At 42.7% G+C, this 19668-nt stretch overlaps 1 protein-coding gene across 4 annotated transcripts in view; it reads right to left on the minus strand.

The window, feature by feature from the left end:
- SPATA18 (spermatogenesis associated 18) overlaps positions 1-19668 on the minus strand; it is a 35384-nt gene that overhangs the window by 4386 nt on the left and 11330 nt on the right. For 2 of the 4 annotated variants that reach the window (XM_054990201.1, XM_054990200.1), the window contains exons 5-11: positions 19326-19421; positions 14339-14473; positions 13167-13404; positions 11081-11239; positions 7543-7718; positions 3338-3461; positions 846-944 (exon numbers count right to left, since the gene is read on the minus strand). In XM_054990201.1, the coding sequence (XP_054846176.1) occupies positions 846-944; positions 3338-3461; positions 7543-7718; positions 11081-11239; positions 13167-13404; positions 14339-14473; positions 19326-19421 (1027 nt within the window). The remainder of the gene's footprint in view (positions 1-845; positions 945-3337; positions 3462-7542; positions 7719-11080; positions 11240-13166; positions 13405-14338; positions 14474-19325; positions 19422-19668) is intronic. The other 2 variants (XM_054990202.1, XM_054990203.1) reach the window with 2 other exon arrangements.

A 19668-nucleotide genomic window follows, 5' to 3' on the forward strand; every position in this document is an offset into this window, starting at 1 on the left:
TTGCTGCAGAAGGGTACTCACTTACAGGGCAATCATATGCAAAGTTACTCTAGTCTACGCCCATTGATTTCTATGACCTCTGACTGGAGTAGCTTTGCATAAGACTGAAGTGTTCATCTGTTAACAGTAGTGCTTGAGTTACAGTGCCTGCGATGGGGGAAATGGCCTGCTCTCTTCATATCTATTCTGTATTTTTGTTACATGATATTTCTATATGGTTTTAGTGATGCCACTTTGAGTCTTGCTGATAAGGGCCGATTCCAGACGACTAACCTTAAGGCGTTTCATGCCGCCCTCTTCCGGATCGCGACGGGGAAAATGCGAAATATCGTGTTTCCTCGCGCGAGTTTTCCGCGACGACGCGCAAAACTCGCGTGAGGAAACGCGATATTTCGCATTTTCCCTGTCGCGATCCGGAAGAGGGCGGCATAAAACGCCTTAAGGTTAGTCATCTGGAATCGGCCAAGGTGAAAAGCAAGATGTAAATGTTTTTTTTAAAAATTTAAAAAATCATTACAGATGTTGGCAGACAGGTTTATCCATCTGAGCCGGTTGGCCCAGGCTAATCCAATCTCATCAGCTCTGGGAAACTAAGCAGGGTCAGCCCTGGTTAGTACTCGGATGGGAAACTACTAAGGAAGTCCAGGATCACGACACAAAGGCAAACAATGGCAAACCACCTCTGTTTCACTCTTGCCTTGAAAACCTTATGGGGGTCACCATAAGTCCGCTGTGACTTGCTGGCAGTTTATACACACTTTTTCATCTGCAAGCATGGTAAAATCAAATCCCTCGGTTGATATCTTGCTTCAGATTATAATATAAATCAGGTCATTCTACTTTACCAAGTGCCGGGAATGGTCTGCGCCGTGAGACAGAGGGCTCAAGCTGTGGCCGCGACTTTGGCTCCGGCCTCTGCTTCTGCTCCTACTCCTGTGAGACCACTAAAACAAAATGTAGACTATGACACAGATCTACATTAAGCAGGAGGCATTCCCTGTGGTCAGGGCTTTTTTTCAGGGAAAAGAGGTGGTGGAACTCAGTGGGTTGCCCTTGGTGAAAATGATCACATGGCTGGTGGCCCCGCCCCCTGATCTCCAGACAGAGGGGAGTTGAGATTGCCCTCTGCGCCGCTGAACGGGGTGGAAGGCAATCTAAATCCCTTCAGTCTGGAGATCAGGGGGCGGGGCCACCAGCCATGTGACCATTTTGAAGAGGTTCCGGAACTCCGTTCCACGGTGTTCCAGCTGTAAAAAAGCCCTGCCTGTGGTTATATGATCTCTGAATACCGAAAAGGACTTGAATCTAATATATTCCTAAGTTATGGCCCCAATCCAAACATAACAGCACAGTACCCTAGGAAATACTCCAGTACTATCTGGTACCTTTGAAATTTCCAGTCCCATATAAATAAAATAAAGCCATGATGTGCAACATGGACCCAGTGCATTCATGAGCATTTATTCTCTGCGATAATAAGAGATAGTACATGCAAAGCTGAGAGTTTCATGTCCAGAGTTCCAGGACTTCTGTTCTTTTTAAGCAAGAGGCATACAGCGCCCAGATAAAGATTAAGATTTGAGTCCAGTAGCACCTTAGGAGGAAAGGGGCTTTAACGTTTCTCCCTGCAACATTTACTTGACATGAAATATACTAATTGGATATAAAATATGGTTGTTGTGGGTTTTCCGGGCTGTATAGCCGTGGTCTTGGCATTGTAGTTCCTGACGTTTCGCCAGCAGCTGTGGCTGGCATCTTCAGAGGTGTAGCACCAAAAGACAGAAATCTCTCAGTGTCACAGAGTGGAAAAGATGTTGGCAGGTCATTTATATCTACTCGGGAGGGGTGGGGTTGAGCTGAGTCATCCTGTAAGAGTTTCCCAGGGTGTGGAATGCTAATGGCAGGAGGCTTCACTGTATCCTGAGGAGGTTCTTTTGCATATGGATTGGTGCTTGATGTGCTAATCTTCTCTGCAGGGCTATTGTCGGGTATAGAGTGTTTTGTTAGCCTGGTGTTTTTCAGAACTGGAAACCATGCTCTGTTCATTCTTAAGGTTTCTTCTTTCCTGTTGAAGTTTTGCTTATACTTGTGAATTTCAATGGCTTCCCTGTGCAGTCTGACAAAGTAGTTGGAATAGTTGTCCAGTATTTTGGTGTCCTGGAACAAGATACTGTGCCCTGTTTGAGTTAGGCTATGTTCAGCCACTGCTGATTTTTCAGGTTGTCCAAGGTTGTCCAACCAAGGAAAAACAGTCTTCTACAGGAAAAGTGTTTTTGCCATATATCAAAGGAATTACTGATCAGATGGGAAAGCTTATGAAAAGCATAACCTTCAAGCAGTATTCAGACCCACCCGAAAAATACAACAGATGCTACGATCAGCAAAAGACAGTAGAGACCCCCTCACCTCTGCAGGAGTATACCGTATACCCTGCAGCTGTGGACAAGTTTACATCGGGACCGCAAAGCGTAGCATCCAGACAAGAATAAAAGAACATGAAAGACACTGCAGACTTGGACAACCTGAAAAATCAGCAGTGGCTGAACATAGCCTAACTTTCAGAACTTTCCAGTTCTGAAAAACACCAGGCTAACAAAACACTCTATACCCGACAATAGCCCTGCAGAGAAAATTAGCACATCAAGCACCAAACCATATGCAAAAGAACCTCCTCATGATACAGTGAAGCCTCCCGCCATTAGCATTCCACACCTTGGGAAACTCTTACAGGATGACTCAGCTCAACCCCACCCCTCCCGAGTAGATATAAATGACCTGCCAACATCTTTTCCACACTGTGACACTGAGAGATTTCTGTCTTTTGGTGCTACACCTCTGAAGATGCCAGCCACAGCTGCTGGCGAAACGTCAGGAACTACAATGCCAAGACCACGGCAATACAGCCCGGAAAACCCACAACAACCATCGTTCTCCGGCCGTGAAAGCCTTCGACAATACATGGATATAAAATAGCAAGTCATGGAAATGATACAAAGAGAAAACTCCCTAGTTCCTGCAATGATCCTAGTTTGAATCAGGGCTCTTTTTGGGGACCTCCAGACATGGAACTCCCAGAGTCGCATGTAATTTGGCCCTTATGTTTGTGAGTACTAAACTGATTGATAATGAAATATATCACCCCAATCAAATGAGACTAATCAGCAAGCAGAGGCAGTCATTGACTCATGGATCGCCCTTCTGCCCCGTTTGCTGTTAGCAAAGAAAGGAAGTATAGAATTATTTCAGGGAGAAAACTATTAATTATCTGATTGGTTGCAGGAGGGAAGGTCTTTTGGCCTACATGCTTAAAACAGGCACATCCCAAAAGAGCTCTTACCAGAGCGCCTCTTCTTGTGACAGCCTCTCCCTTCACAATGACAGAATCATTTTCCATGAGAGCAGGCCACACATGATAGGCCACGAGTGGTGCTGTGAAGTCAGAGTCATAGCTGCGTCGGTACCTAATCAGACACAAGGAAGATGAGATTGCAAATGAGTTAACAGCACACAGTTTGATCCCACAGCATTTGCTTAAAATACTGTCAATGCACAATATTTATTTATTTTTATATAAAGCAATTGTTTGCTGTCTTTCTACCCAAACAGGGTTCCTGAGGTGGCAAAATATGAAAATGTTAAGCTGGCAATATGAAGATGGCAAGAGCAAGATTAGAGAAGGGTGCTATGAAAGAAATCCTTCAACATAATTGTGAGCAGGAATTTTGTAAAGTGAGAGTAAATTCTGAGCTGCTACAGATGAACCGGACATACGGACGGCCTTCCCAATGATTGCCCTGACAGTCAACTATTAATCTGTCATCAGTGTATGGAAAGACCTACATTTTTTGTAGGTTGTCCAGTATCATGGTTACAAACATGGATAAAACTGGAGGCTCTCAAATTAGAAATGGCTGCCACCCACCACCACCTTCAAGAATTCCCTGTGTTTGTTAGTGAACTCCCCCCCACCCCCACCCCAAGATATCTGTTGCAAAATTGTGACAGTCCCAAAAGTGGCAGGAATTATATGAAACTTTTTCTTCACTACATCTTTGCTCACTCTTTCCTCCATTACGCTTTGGCATGGTAAAAAAAAAATCACTACGTAATTAAACTTTATTGCTATAGCTACAGCCATTGCAAAACAGGTTGAAATTGTTGGTAAAAATCAAGAACCCCACATACAAACAAATTAAACTCATTAATAAAGTACAGACATTGTGTACATATATGTAAGTTGTATTAGTTAGAGATGTATGACAATAAAAACAGTATATAATGGCCTCTGCATCCCAGACATAGAAATGACTGCTGAGGAACTGCACAATTTTAAAGTTGTCAATGAGGAAATTGAAATGGTTTGAGATTTTTTTTCTTGGCTTAATCATCAACCAAAAGGGAGACTGCAACGAGGAAATCAGAAGAAGATTGACACTTGGAAGCAAAGTTCCCTCTAAAGTGTGCAGTGTTGTGAGCCAAAAATTTAGTTTGTGAGCTGAAACTTGCATAAAAATTTATTTTGCGAGCTGACTTGCATAAAAGTTTTGAGAGTGCCTTTTTATTTAAAAAACGCAGTTCACAAATATACAAAAATACAAATATACAAACAAACATTTGACTATCACATAAATCAGTTTTTAGAAGCTTATAATCACAACCTTTAAAAAATCTGAGAATTAAGGGTTAGGCTTAGCAGTGGGTCACACTGAATCCAGGCGCCCTGTCCTACCTATGTTGTGTGTATTTTATTGATATTGAGCTAAAGGAGTCTGGAGAAGAGGGGAGCCTGGGAGGAAAGCTATGCGTGTGAAAAAATGAACCAAGCCAAACAGGGATGAGAAAGGAAGACATGTAGAGGAAGGGGGTGAAAGGCCAGATTATAAAATACAGGACAAATGTCTTCCCTGGCAGCAGAGTTAAGAGGGGATATGGGTGAGTCAAAGAGAATAGAGATGCTGCCTCTGAATGGGGTCCAAACTGTAGTGGAGCAAGAAGGAAGCGGAGAGGAAGCCAAGATCCATAGCCAAGGGCCCAAAGATGATGCACCTGATGGGCTTTGAAGCGCAACCATCCTTGGTCCCTTGCCTTACTCACCTGCGATTATTCCCCCAACCCCAGCCCCCTCCCTCCACTATTGCGACCAAAGGAGAAACAAGGGAGAGTGGGTCTGTTTAGAACTTCACATGCCTTCCTTCTCCCAGAATGCTCAACTTTTAGGGCAACCCTCCTCAACCCAAACTCAGGGGTGTTTGTTGGTGAGGCAGATCCTGAGATTTCATGTTATGAAGAAGAAAGGAAAGGAGGGAGAAAGAGATGGAGAGCTTGCTTTGTGCTTGCAACAAGCCACAAAAGGTGCATTTTTACTTACATTTAAACAAAGTTGTCAGTTTTATGCAGGTAAAAAAGAGGGGGAAAGAAATTGCTCAGAGAAATGTCCTGATGCTCAAACTCAAAAGTGGTAGAAGAGGAATTTCTTCTACATGAGCAGGAGATGTATGGTTGCCAGCATCTAGGTGGTGACTGGAGACTCCAGAATCACAACTGATCTCCAGGCAACAGAGATCAGTTCCCCTGGATAAAATAGCTGCTTGTGTGTGTGTGTGTGTGGGGGGGGGGTGATCTCTATAGCTTTATACCCTGCTAAGGTCCCTCCCCTCCCCAAACCCTGCCTTCTCCAGGCTTCACATCCTAAATCTCCAGGAATTTCACAACCTGGAGCTGGCAACCATAAAGGGGAGGGATGTATGTTGGGGAGAAAACAACTGCTTTGCATGCAGAATGTCCCACACAGGTCCACACCAAGCCTACCTGGATGCACTCTTATGCATCCTTCACCCACAGGCCCTCAGCAGCGCAGCCCAGGCCTGCCCTGGGCGCAATCCTGTTTCATCCTTCGCCTGAGGGCCCTCAGAGGCACAGCCCAGGCCTGCCCAGGCACAATCCTGTGCCCTCTTTCGCCTGAGGGCCCTCAGCGGCGCAGCCTAGGCCTGCCCAGGCACAATGCCGTGCCATCATTCCCCTATGGACCCTCAGTGGCGCAGGCCAAGCCTGCCCTGGCACAATCCTGCCCCATCCTTACTTTTCAGGGGGAGCCAGCTGAGCAGAAGGCGAGGCCACTGGAGAGGAATCTCCTCTGCACTCCAGAAGGAATCCTGTGCGCCAAGAGGTGAGATTTCCTGCGTGATTGCGCACAAGCGCACTCTACAGGGAACGCTGCTTGGAAGAGCAGCCATGAGGGAAACAGAAATGATCTTTAAGGGTAAGGAGGATGTCTCTCTGGGAACCACGATCAAGATCATCCAAACTATGGTATTCCCCATTACTATGTATGGATGTGAAAGTGGGACAGTGAAGAAAGCTGACAGGAAGAAAATTGTCTCATTTGAAATGTGGTACTGGAGGAGAGTTTTGCAGATACCATAGATGGCATCTGCAAGGTATCAAAGATACCGTACTTTGGTCACACCATAAGAAGACAAGACTCTCAGGAAAAGTCAATAATGCTAGGAAAAGTTGAAGGCAGTAGGAAAAGAGGAAGACCCAAACTGAGATAGCTTGACTGAATTATAGAAGCCACGTCCTCCAGTTTGCAAGATCTGAACAAGTCTGTTAACGATAGGATGTTTTGGAAGTCTTTCGTTCATAGGGTCGCTGCAGGTTGGAGGCAGCTTGATGGCACATAACAAGTACACGTATCCCCCACATACCTAGCTCAATTTTTCTTTGCTGCTATTACAAATATTGCAACCTGATAAGAAATATGGTATGGTAGAATAGGAACAGAACTTTTTAAGTTGTTGATCTAGCAGAGCTCTTTCTACAATGTTCCCCTGTATCAAAATGACTATTTTGTCAGCTAGCAAAGCATCTACTGACCTCACAGTGCCTCTAACCACAGAGTGATGAAGGACACGAACACTTACACAGTGCTGGTTGCCAACTATGGAGGAAAATAGCTCTGGTCTGCATGGTGCACATGCTGCCAAGCTGCATCCATACAATAACCTCTGACAGCCTTTTTCATACCAATGACATCATTGGTTTGTGCCAGTATATTCTACTATATGTGCACTCAATAAACTGAACCCTCATCATTTCTCCCTCAGTTGCCTCCCATCAATTTATATCAGTAAACTGATGAGGACGCCGATGGGTCGATTTTGGTCAAATATGTACAAAGTAACCCATGATGGAAAATATTACACCCTTCGTACTTAGCATTGCAATGACAGTAAAATATTGTATCTTACTCAACGAATGCAAACAGAATTTGCAATCCTCAATGTTTGTATAGATATAGCAACTACCAGGGAGAGTGACAACTGTGGGTTGGTTTCAGAGTTTTCCATGCCATTAGTGGTGGGGCTTTCCTACAATGCAAGGACCCTTCCGCTGAGACAAAGAGACTTGCTCCAATGGAAGAAGCATGTTTCTCCTGCAGAATAATCCACTGATAGCAAAAAGGAAACTTAGGATCCAATCCAATGTCTTTTACATTCTTCACCCTTCATACAAGAATGCACATTTTAGTCTTTCCCTTACTTGTGCTCATTAAAAAGTTCTCCTTCGGAAGCAAATGCAATATCAAGTGGAGGATCCAAAGTCTGCATTGAAAAGGCTACACGGCACAATTCTCGTATTAAACTGCTGATCATGATAAAATCAACCTCTGGTGGAAAGGAAATCTTAGGATTGATGTTCATTGCATTAATTACTTCCTGTAAGCAAATAGAAGAGAGATTGTTATTTTCTAGAGGAAATGATAGTTACAAAAAACTTTTTCCAGTTAGAGATATACATGACAGCCCCATTTCTTTAACCTCCTCAAACCCATTTTGGAAGGAGAGGAAAATAAGTTGTATTAAGATACTACAAGACACTGCATTTTTTTTAAAACTACATTTAAAGTAGCATCAGAACATGTTGACATCAGTTCAGACCATTTTATACTGACCTGCTTAGAGTTCAGACTTCATTTGGTATACTGATATTTTTGTGTCACATTTTCCCAGAATTCAAATCACCACGGTGTCTTCCAGAATGCAGCCTCAGAGCCAAACTACAAGTGATGCCTGACACAGGTTGGACACTTGTCAGCTTCCCTCAAGTTTTGATGGGAAATGTAGGCAGCTTGGTGAAATGTTGAACAAGTGACAGTTGAAAAGTCCGTTGGACAGCAGTCGGAGAGCCAAGCTGCAAGTCCAGGATGCCTACATTTCCCATCAAAACTTGAGGGAAGCTGACAAGTGTCCAACTTGTGTCAGGTGTCACTCGTAGCTTGGCTCTCAGTCTGGTTTTTCCTCATCTCCAGGGTGCCTCTGATCATAGTGCAATTGGGATGATTGTTCCACAATGCATATTTTTACGGAGAACTTCTCTGTATATGCATGTGTGTTCTGTCTTCCTTTACAGACTGTTCAGTTCACAGCTTGTTTATTAGTTTTTGTGTGCATGCATTGTTGCACTATTTTGATGGAGCAATGGGGTCTTACATCAAATGCAGTTCATTTGCTTATACAGTTATCGCCCCATTTGCATATGCACTTACTACTTCCAAAGCCCACCAGCCAATTACAGCTTGTGTACATGTGTGGGCTTTAACTCGTTAGCTACTTTCCAGGCTTTGATTGGTTGTTTTGCTGGATTGTGCTGTCCTTCCTTCCAATTTTGAATTACAGGCAGTAACTAAAGCACGCAGCATAGTTGCATGGCCGAGCTCAGAGCTTAGGGGATGTTGTTTTGGAAAGTTATTGTTGAGGCCCTTCTAGGCACCCTTACACAGTTTTGTAGTCCTGTTCTGTTCTTCAATTAAAAGTTTTGCTGTGTTAACACCCCATTATTACTGTGGACAAATTTCTTTCACAGAAAGCGTGTAAGAATGTGGGCAGGGAGGTAAATGGTTAATACTGACGCAAATATGGCTTCAGAATCACCTCACGATCAGTGAATTATTTAATGCCAATAAATGCTTTGTAGCTGCATTTTGATACCTGTATCATTAATTGTGAACTTTTGAAGAGACCAATGGCTTGTTTTGTTTTTTAAAAAGGGGCTGGTACTCATATATATAGTTGCGATGATTTTCACAATTCCCGACTCAGGACTTTAGAGATCCCCCCCCCCCCCCCGAGAAGGTGCTGGTACTAAGTACCACTGAGTACGGCCACAGAAAAAAGCACGGAATAGACTAGTTATTGTGCTGGGTCTGGTGGGTGTCCCTTTTGTTGGCTTTATATTCTGCGGTTACCGAGGAAGGCACTGTAGGCAGGAAGGGGGCATGGAAGCACTCCGAACTTTCTCCTCACCCCAGAGGAGAGGCAATGTTTTCCCTTTTCTCTCCAGGATACCCCGTGTACTCCCACAGCCTTGTCTTTCTCTTTACACTGCTTGTTGAAAAGGAACCTAGTGCACAGCACACACAGGCCTTGAAAATGGTGCCAGGCATGGTAACAACTGACAAGAATGCCACTACAATAAGATGAATGAATTGACTCATATCCATCACATGAATGCTGTATTTTTATCATATGAATGTTGTATTTTTATGAGCGTCTTATTCTATGTATGCTTACAATATTTTTGAGAATTTTTCTCTGTGCGTTTCTGTTTTATTGTGAAATGTAATAATACATTTCACATACAGAAGGGTAATTTTCTGCAACCATTTTAACCCTGGCCGTTTTCACACTGCTCACCGGGCATAGAACATCACGCCAAGTTCCTGGAATGACAGTGTCTTCCTGGTGCGATTTCGCACAAGCACTCGTTCTTGCATGAAATCGCACCGTTCTCGTGTGAAATCGCACCAGGAAGACGCTGTTGTTCTGGGAGCTTGGCACAATTGTTCCGTGGCCGGTAAGCAGTGCGAAAACGGCCCCTGATTCTTACATATGTTATAATACATAGTATGTTATAGTATATAGTATAATACTATATTGTATAATAGTATGTTACAGTATATAGTATATTATTTATTAAAACATTTATACCCCATCTTTCCCTTTTGTGACTCAAGGTGGCTTACTTACCATTGTTCCATTTATGGTTTTAACATAAAATAGCCCATTAATCAATAGAATTTTAATTTGGATCTTCTGTACTGAACAGGAAAGATAAGTCTATAAGGTCCCTAAGGGAGATAATTGACAGAACATTCAGTCCAAAACCAACTGAACACAACTGGCAATTGTGCTGTTTTATCGCTGCTAGTGCTGCTGGTGTTTAAACTGTTGCTTTTCATTTTCCTTTTTGTGTATTAAGAGCTTGGGTATATTGTTATAGTATCTTCTACCCTCGAGTTTAATAACTCATTAGCCTGTATTTACTTTGAATGTATTAACTATTTGGCTTTTATTGAAAGGGGGTCTTGTGCTGCTGTTGTTCAGACTGCAGTTACTTCATAGGGGAATTTTATATTGGTTTTGGTATTTAAGTTGCTTCACAGAGAGATGAGCCATAAGTATTGGTGGTAGAAAGTGCTGTCAAGTCATAGCCATCTTTGGGCAACCCCTGCAGGGTTTCAAGACAGGAAATTAACAGAGGTGATTTGTCATTGCCTGTCTCTGCACTGCGACCCTGGTCCTGGTTGGAGGTCTCCCATCCAATTACTAACCAAGGCCAACCCTGCTTAGCTTCTGAGATCAGATGAGATCAGGCTTGCCTGATCCAGGTCAGAGAGACCGTAAGTATTAGGGGGAAAGAATGAAGAGTTTTTATTTAATTCCTTACACCGCATTCCACTGTGTAAGAAAGCTCAGTGGTTAGCCAAATTATGTCGAAACAGCTGTGACTCTATAGTATGCAGAAGATCTTCAGTTCTGAACCCAGCTTTTTAAAAGCATCACGTACTAATTGATGTGAAAGATGTCTACCTGAGTCCTTGGAGAGCACCTGCCACTTAGGCAACTAGACAGCAATGACCTTGGCAGACTAATAGTCTAACTCAATGTAAGGCAGTTGCTCATGTTGAAATTTTTCCCGAAAAAAATTTACTTCAAAGAAGGACCATCCATATTTAACTTCGCACACATCATTAAGCTGAACAAGACAACGGAGGAGTATAGCTTGCTTTCAAACTTACGCTGACGCTGGACTGAACATCATACAGATCCTCCTGGCGAATAATATAGTCCATTACTGTGTCCTCAAATGATTCCGGCCCTGAGAAACTTAGGGAAAGAGTCTTTCTCACGCGCATTTTGAACTGTCTGAAGGCCTTCTTCGCTGCATGGAAGGACTCCTACAAATAAGGCAGGGTTACACCCAGCAGGCCAGGAAAAACAAGCCAAGAAGATTAAAATTGGTAGATAATGGGAGTTTATTTATACTACTGACTACACATCTTATATAGTGTTTTCCTGCTGCATATCTAAAAATAAATATTTGGAGTTTTGAAGCATGTAACTGGGACCAGTCAGGGACCTCAAATGAATATTCCCTGGAAATTGAACTTAATAAGCCATGATACCTTCTGCTATAACAACAACGACATTCAATTTATATACCACCCTTCAGGGCAACTTAACACCCACTCAGAGCAGTTTACAAAGTATGTTATTATTATCCCCACAACAACAATCACCCTGTGAGGTGGGTGAGGCTGAGAGAGCTCTGACTGCCCCAAGGGTCACCCAGCTGGCTTCAAGGGGAGGAGTGGGGAATCAAACCCGGTTCTCCAGATTAGAGTCCCACCGCTCTTAACCACTACACCAAAGTGGTGGTGGTGGTGGTTTGTTGTTGTTGTTGTTGTTGTTAAAAGGCAAAATTCCCAAACTACTGGCCAGTGAAGCCTCATTGCCAGGGTAATGAGCTGCCACCAGCCTCTTTTAACCTACGGCTTCAAGCCAAGAGGCCAGCCTCAAGCCCTCTGGGTGCTAACAGGCAAATCCAGCCCTGCAAGGTAGCCATGTTACAGGATTGATTCAAACAAACAAATAATTTTGTCGCTTGTGGTAAATTGGCCAAAATGCTAGATTTGGATTGAAGCCACAACTCTTGATAATCCCACACCAGTATAAGAAAAGACAGTTATTAACGAAAATTGCAAAGGCAAACAAAAAAACCCATAGAGGTGCAAAGGAGAAGCACAAAAACAACAACAGACAATTTAAACAAATCCCTAACTTGTTCCAGAGGTTAGCTTCAGCAAGTTTCAAAGTCCAGATGAGAGCTTTAGCTCTATGGTCCAGAAATCCAAAAGACAAAAGCACAAAGATTGCTAGCACAGGAATCCACCAAAGACATAGCATGCAGGAACAAAAAAGTCCTCCATGAAAGTGTATTCCCAAGGAGCAGGAGAAGATAAGAAATGGACTGAGAAACAAACTCTTTTCAAGTCCAGCCACCTGCAGCCAGCCTAATCTCTTAGCCAATCAAATGGGCCAAGAAACCTCCTACAACAAGTCCAGCTGTAACCTGTCCTTACAGGGAGGGGGGAAACTCATCATCACCCCCCCCCCACACACACCATAATGCTACGTGCTAACAAGCCAGGATATCGGTGCCAGCCCCCGTCAAGCTTTGTCCTTGAAAGCTGTTTCAGGTTTGCACCTGCAGCTCACAGCCTCTTATTTGGCCAACCAGCCTGTCTCCCAAAAGGGGGGGGGGGGAGTCTCAAAAGCCTGAATCAAGATGTTTAAACTAAAAAAAAACTAAACTGGGTCAATTTTATTTTACTTTTAAATATAAAATATAAATCCAGAGGAGTTAGCCGTGTTAGTCTGTAGCTGTAAAATAGTAAAGAGTTCATGCATCTGACGAAGAGAGCTGTGGTTCTCGAAAGCTTATGCTACAATAAAATTGGTTAGGCTTAAAGGTGCTACTGGACTCTTTACTATTATAAAAATAAATGAGTTTCTTTATGCAGGGTATGAGCTTTTATGGTGGAGTGCTGATCCGACAATTGTTACACCTCATCCTAAGTCCCCCAGCACTGGTGAGGTGCATCCTCAGGTCAGTCTGTTGGCTGTGTTAGATTTTTAAAATACTTCTGTAGCTGAAACAATACTTTTAGGGTCAACATCAAGACTTGGCACAAGGCACTCCTGAACTTAAGAGAAAAATTACTAAACCAAATGATATTTATTCTATCTGATACGAGAATATGACATTTTTGGTTGTAAATTAATACTGTGTTAGTAATATTGCCAAGAAAGAGAATTTCATACCACAGCCGCCACATATATTATCCTCTGTGCCATCTCCAGGTCATCAACATAGCTCCTCAAGAGAGTCTGAGCATCCAAACGTTCCTGAGCGTAAATGTCACTGAAGCGTTCCACAAGGTGAGCATGACGGGAAACATTTGTAAGTCGGGCTCTGCCAGGTGAAATGTTTTTCATTGGAAGTGGACTAAGGGATCTGCTTCGGCCCAATCTTGGAGAAGGAGATCGACTTCGTGCAAGCCTGTAACATTGCAAAATGACCTGAAGACTTCTAGACTACTCCATTATGAACTAGGATTTAAAGCAGAGGTCCCCAACATGGTGCCCATGGGCTCCACAGCATCCACCAACACATTTTCTGGCACCCAAGTGTTTTTAGAACATGCTCAGCAAGGCTTCAGATTGGTCACTGGAGATTTGATTGCCTGAGTAGATGTTTAAAAACATTGCTTTGGCAGCAGGTACCACCACAACATAAGGATCTTCAGTGTGACTGAAGGTGGCTGCCATTTTGTGGCTGGCTTCGCCTCCTGCATTGGCCATTTTGCGGCTGCACTCACCACACTGTGTCAGAATCCCAAAGATGCCAGCAGGCTCAAAAAACTTGGGGACCCCAATTTAAAGAAACAGGATGATCAGTGTAATCAATGATAATGCAATTTATTCTTATCAGTTTAACAATAATGTTAGGGTCCTTGAGGAAAATCTGTGTGTTTTGCTTAACTCATCATAATCTTTGACCAAGGTGCTGTGGGCTGCAGTTCCTTTAGTTTGTCAACCAAGCAATGGTGCCTTTTGTTTCTAAGACTGTTCTTACTAGCTTCATCAAAAAGCACTCTGTCTTCAAGCTTTATTCAAGTCAAAACAGTTGTGGCCTTTCTCTGCTCAGGCCCAAGTGAAGAGAAACAGAAAGCGCTCGTCTAATTCCTACCTCCCAGGAAGAACAACATAAAGTCTCTCTCTCTCATAATTCCTCTCACATTCACCTATATTTTTAAAAGCCAATACCACAAATACACAAACATTTCTTCTTCCAGAATAGAAAGTGTGATTCTTCCTTTTCAAAAGAAACTCAATATGCGCCATCCTAGGTTGAAAGACGGCGCTGCAAAAGACCTTCCTTAGTATGAAATTTAGTTCTTTAGGGGCCCTTTCAAGCAGCGAAGGGTGCCTACCTGCTTTGGAGAATAGATTTTTTAGCACCAAGGATGGCAATTTCATCCTTCAGCATCTGGACCTGCTGCTCATAATCCTTCAGCTGCTCCAGATTCCTCAAAGCACATTCTTCTTTGGCCTGGGATGCCTTTAGACTGAACCGTATAAAACAAACCTGATCAAAAGAGGGGTTTCTAGCCACACGACACCCAGCTTTTTAATCTAGATGAAATATTAAAAATTCACAACTACAAAGAACTCCACAGTTACCAAAACACAGCAGAGGAAAACTGAAGTGACATTTAACCTCTACACATAATGTAAGAGTTGCACATATATTGAGACTTGCTGATTTAGTTCAATCAAAAGCAGTGTGAAATTTCTTACAGTGCAAATCCATTGAAATCAACTCTAACTCTGCTGAGGATCTGTTTTGTTAGAAATTAAGTTACAATACTACAACTTGCATGATATATAATTATACAGCACAGTTGTTAAGAACATGTCAGGAAGCTGGTTCTAGTTTCCACCAGTTATGAAGGTTCTAGGTGGCATTAGGATGGCAATTTCTTTTCAAGTCTCCATCTGTAATATGGGGATGAGAATAATAAAATATAAACAATAATTGGGGCAAGGGTTAAGGCTCAGTGGTGGAGCACCTGCTTTGCATGCAGATGGTCTCTCGAGTTCAAACACCAGCTTCTTCAGTTAAACAATCAGCTGATGTGAACAACCATCTGCTGCCAGTCTGGGAAGCCCATGACTAAGGGATACAGTCAGTCAGGTTCTGAAGTTCAAGTGTATTAAAGTGGTGCAGTGCAATAAATAAATAACAATACTGTTATAGGCATATGAAGTCACAATATACAGTAAACAACTTGAAGTTGGCCAATACAGAAATATTCAATGGTGCAATCAAGTTCATATCAGAGTTCATAACAGAGATGAAACGTAGATAGCAAACCAGAGGAGCCGTGAGGACCCCTCGTTCCTGTTCAAGGTAAGCTCTTAATTGGATCTATTCTTCTCATTTTCTTTAAACAGGTGGAACAAGGAGATGGAATACTCTGCAGGACCGAGACCCGACAAGGAACCGGCCATCAACAACGCTTGTTTCCAGACTGCATCAGGGGCCAACAGACCTCCTCACCAAACATCTCTGAAAACACTGCTGCCGCTGTTACAAACTTCAGCAGCAGTCCACCACGCCTCTCTTAATTGGCCGCGTGACGTTTCGGGATGGGGAGGGCCGTCTGGAATCGGCCCTGCACTCTGCATCTGTCATTTCCTTCAGGGGAACAGATTGCTACAGTCTGGAGATCAGCGGTGATTCCAGGAGACCTCCAGGCCCCACGTGAAGGCTACTGCTAAAAGGAGGGATGCCGCGGAGCACCAAAACAGCAGGATAAAGACACAAAACTCCTGCGGTAAGAATTTAAGGTATTTAAAGTACCTCGTGCAAATTAGCAATTTCTACGTATGATAGGAACTCTACTTACAATTCAATCTAGTACAAGGTAAACAATGCAATAAATCTTACATAAAGGGCAACTGCAAGATGCATGAACAATTCTTACAAGGTGCAGCCATACAGTGTATAGTTCCGTCCACGCTATTGCAGTTCCAAAATACGTAATATTTTGGATATGTTAAGAATATGTATTCTTAAGAGAATAGAGTAGGGAGTGTCCTTCCACTACCCAACTAGGGTGTGGCACAGTCCTCAAAACTTCTGCAGGATGGTTTTAAATCCTCTGTTCTTCTCATTGAAAATTATTGAGGCAACACTGTAAAGGAGGACCACCAACGTTAGATGTAGACAGGGTCCAAAAGCTGCTGAGAACCACTCAACAGGTGCTAGCAATTCTCCTGTTTCGCAGGACTTTATTAAGAGGGTCCAAATTCAGCCAATTTGCCACATCTGGTCTTCCAGTGTACTCATTTCTCCATAATCAACATCCACAATGAGTTCCCAGATACAAAACCGGTCAATTTGGAATTGCAATAGTGTGGAAGGAACTTTTCATTGTATGGTTGCACCTTGTAAGAATTGTTCATGCATCTTGCATTTGCCCTTTATATAAGGTTTATTGCATTTTTACCTTGTACTAGATTGAATTGTAAGTAGAGTTTATATCATACGTTGAAATTGCTAATTTGCACGGTGTACTTTAAATACCTTAAGTTCTTACCACAGGAGTTTTGTGTCTTGACCCACCTGGAGGCTAGCAACGCTATAAAGGATTAATGTACTGAAGTTTAAAGGAAGTAGAAGAGAAGAGGCATGACAGAAAATGAGGAAGAAATGTGAGCAAATGCTGCTACACTTGTGACATGCAGCTCAAGCTTGCGCCTGTTTCAGAACCAAGGTGCTTCATGGGGCTTCCTGTGGAGTAAGAGAGCCACAGAGATCAGGGCTTGGTAGGCTGACAAGGACTTACATGGAAGGCCCTTTTCCTGGAAAAAAATGCTCTCTTGCCTTCTTTCTCTCTTTTTCTCTTCCTGCTTGGCCAAGCCCCACTGAGAGCACCAGTTGTCCAATACTGCTTGTCTACAATTGCAACACAACCCCCCACCCCCACCCCACATGCTGCATGTGCATAGAGCACCAAAGGACCAATGAGCAGAACCGGAGGGTAGTCAGTAGGCCAGGCAGGAGGAAGAGAGAGAAGGCAAAGAAGAGCATTGGCAGGGAGAGGGGAGCTCTGGATCTGTGCGAAAGAGGAACTCTCCCCACTGCCGAATGATCTTGCCTCATCTGTCATCTGCTATTCCTCAGAGCCTACATGCAAGGAAAGGCAGACGGCAAGATGCCTTCCCTCTGTATACATGTCCAGCTGAGCTGCTAAAACTGAGGTCTAAGCATAGTTATTTTTCCTGGTACATAAGAAATGATGCAAACCAGATGGAGAGCTCACAGAAAATGATGGAGCTTTTTTTTTTAAAAAAAAAAACCTGACTGTGGTGAGAATTCTTTTTGTTTTAGAGAAAAAGAAATTATTTCTGCCTTACTGTTTTTTCTTTCACATATATAAATGCGTATATAACTCATTAGCATAACTCATTAGCATATGCCACACCCCTTGCCATCACCAGAAGTGTGTTATTAGCATAACTGATTTGCATATGCCACACCCCCTGACATCACCTATCCTGGCTGTTTTGGACCCAATCCTGGCCATTCAGGGCTGAAATTGGGCCCAAAATGGCAAAAGGGGGCTGAAAATGACTGAAAAGAGGCCCAAAATGGTCAGGATCGGGCCTCTGCTGAGTGGGAGAGTGATCTACCACCCGTCAGAGGCCCAATCCAGGCCATTTTGGCCCCAACCCAGGCTGAAACAGACCCAAAATGGCCGAGAGTCAGGTGGGCAGGGAACTGCTGGAACTGCGTTCCTGCACGTTCCCCCTCAAAATGAGCCCTAGGCTGTTAATATTTTTCACATTTTGCACGGCCTGATGGCCCAGTCTTAAGGGGACTATAAGAATTGTTTAGAAGTGACAGCAATATCCTGAAGTGGGATGGAATGGGGTGGGGTGTCTGTGTGTAAGGAGGAGTGCTAGAACAACTGTTATGATCAGACAGATGCTCTAACACTTCTTATATTTACTCCCAGTTACTTTATTTATTTTAAATATCTGTATATTATTTTTCCAATGCTTTCTTTGTGGCAGTTTCAAAAAAACATATGCAAAAGCCATCATCAAAATGTCAAAAGGCCACAATATAAACTTACAATAAAGCAGCATTATTATCTTATCTTATCATGACCTGAATAGCCCAGGTGAGCCTGATCTCATCAGATCTCAGAAGCTAAGCAGGGTTGGCTTTGATTAGTAATTGGATGGGAGACCTCCAATGAAGACCTGGGTTGCATAGGCAGGCAATGGCAAACCACCTCTGTTAGTCTCTTGCCATGGAAACTCCACCAGGTTTCGCCGTAAGTCAGCTATGACTTGAGGGCAGAATTTCATTTCATTCACCATGCATTAGATAGCCCAGGTGAGCCTGATCTCGTCACAGCTCAGAAGCTAAGCAGGGTTGGCCTTGGTTAGAACTTGGATGGGAGCCCTCCAATGAAGACCAGGGTTTCAGAGGCAGGCAATGGCAAACCACCTCTGTTAGTCTCTTGCCTTGAAAAACCCACCAGGGGTTGTCATAAGTCTGCTATGACTTGATGGCAATCTCCACCACTATTTATTATATTATATTATATTATATTATATTATATTATATTATATTATATTATATTATATTATATTATATTATATTATATTATATTATATTATATTATATTATATTATATTATATTATATTATATTATATTCTTTTTGGCATAAAATATCCAACAATAAAACCACCTTATTAAATAGCACAAAAGCATCAAGCCACATTAAAATCCAGCACGTATCTTAAAGGGTAGTAATCAAGACTACAATAAATCCTCCATTTCATTAAAAAAAACCCTTCAAAGCCAATAGCCAAATCCCAACTAACAGAACTTTATAAAAACACTAGGAACCCCAAAACTTGGGGTGCCAACCTGCTGTGCAGATAATATTAATGGGACATGCTGTAAATCAGAGGACACTTATCTCTATGTTTCTGACCTGCTAACGACCATGAACACTATACTACATTGTTAAACCAGTTCAATTGGGATTTAGAAGAATTCTAGGAACTATACAGTGCAGACAATTCTTCACTGAAGTCCATCAGGAAGAGCCATTTCAGCTTTATCAGTTTAAACTTGTAACAGGACCTGCCTTGTAAAACCACCACAAAAATGCCAGCCATAGTACTTTTGAACAGATGTAACATCATATAGCTTAATTTATTTCACATTTTTAGAAACTGGTGGAAGGACTCATCCCCATTTGTCTAGAACAACTAAGAACAATAAACGACTAACAATGCCCAATAGGAACAAATACACGCTGGGGACACCTGCAACCAGCTTTGCAAGCTGCCTTAGAATTGTCAACCACCCTACATCATATTGTTCTTACTCTGCTTTTAGCTGAACAATTTCATCCTCTGCTGCCAAAAGAGTGGTGGCTGATTTGGTCTTTGTGTCTTCAAGAGCCAAGTGGGCTTCTTCAAGACTGCAAGAGAAAATCAACACCAGAGATATTCCTTTAATGTAAAACATAGGACATCCCTTAGCACATTAGTTTTTAAAAAGTAAACATAATCTAAGGAAATTCTTTGTATTTAGAAAGCCATGCCATAGACAGCCCACAGCACATAGAAAGCTTGTCGCATTAATTAACAGCATCATCAGTGAAGATTATCAGATGCTCAGACCTCCACTTCCTTTCCAGACTTACATCGTTTCCTCTTCCTTTGCCA

This window comes from Eublepharis macularius, chromosome 10, assembly GCF_028583425.1.
Source record: "Eublepharis macularius isolate TG4126 chromosome 10, MPM_Emac_v1.0, whole genome shotgun sequence".
In the NCBI taxonomy this organism is placed as follows: Eukaryota; Metazoa; Chordata; class Lepidosauria; order Squamata; family Eublepharidae; genus Eublepharis; species Eublepharis macularius.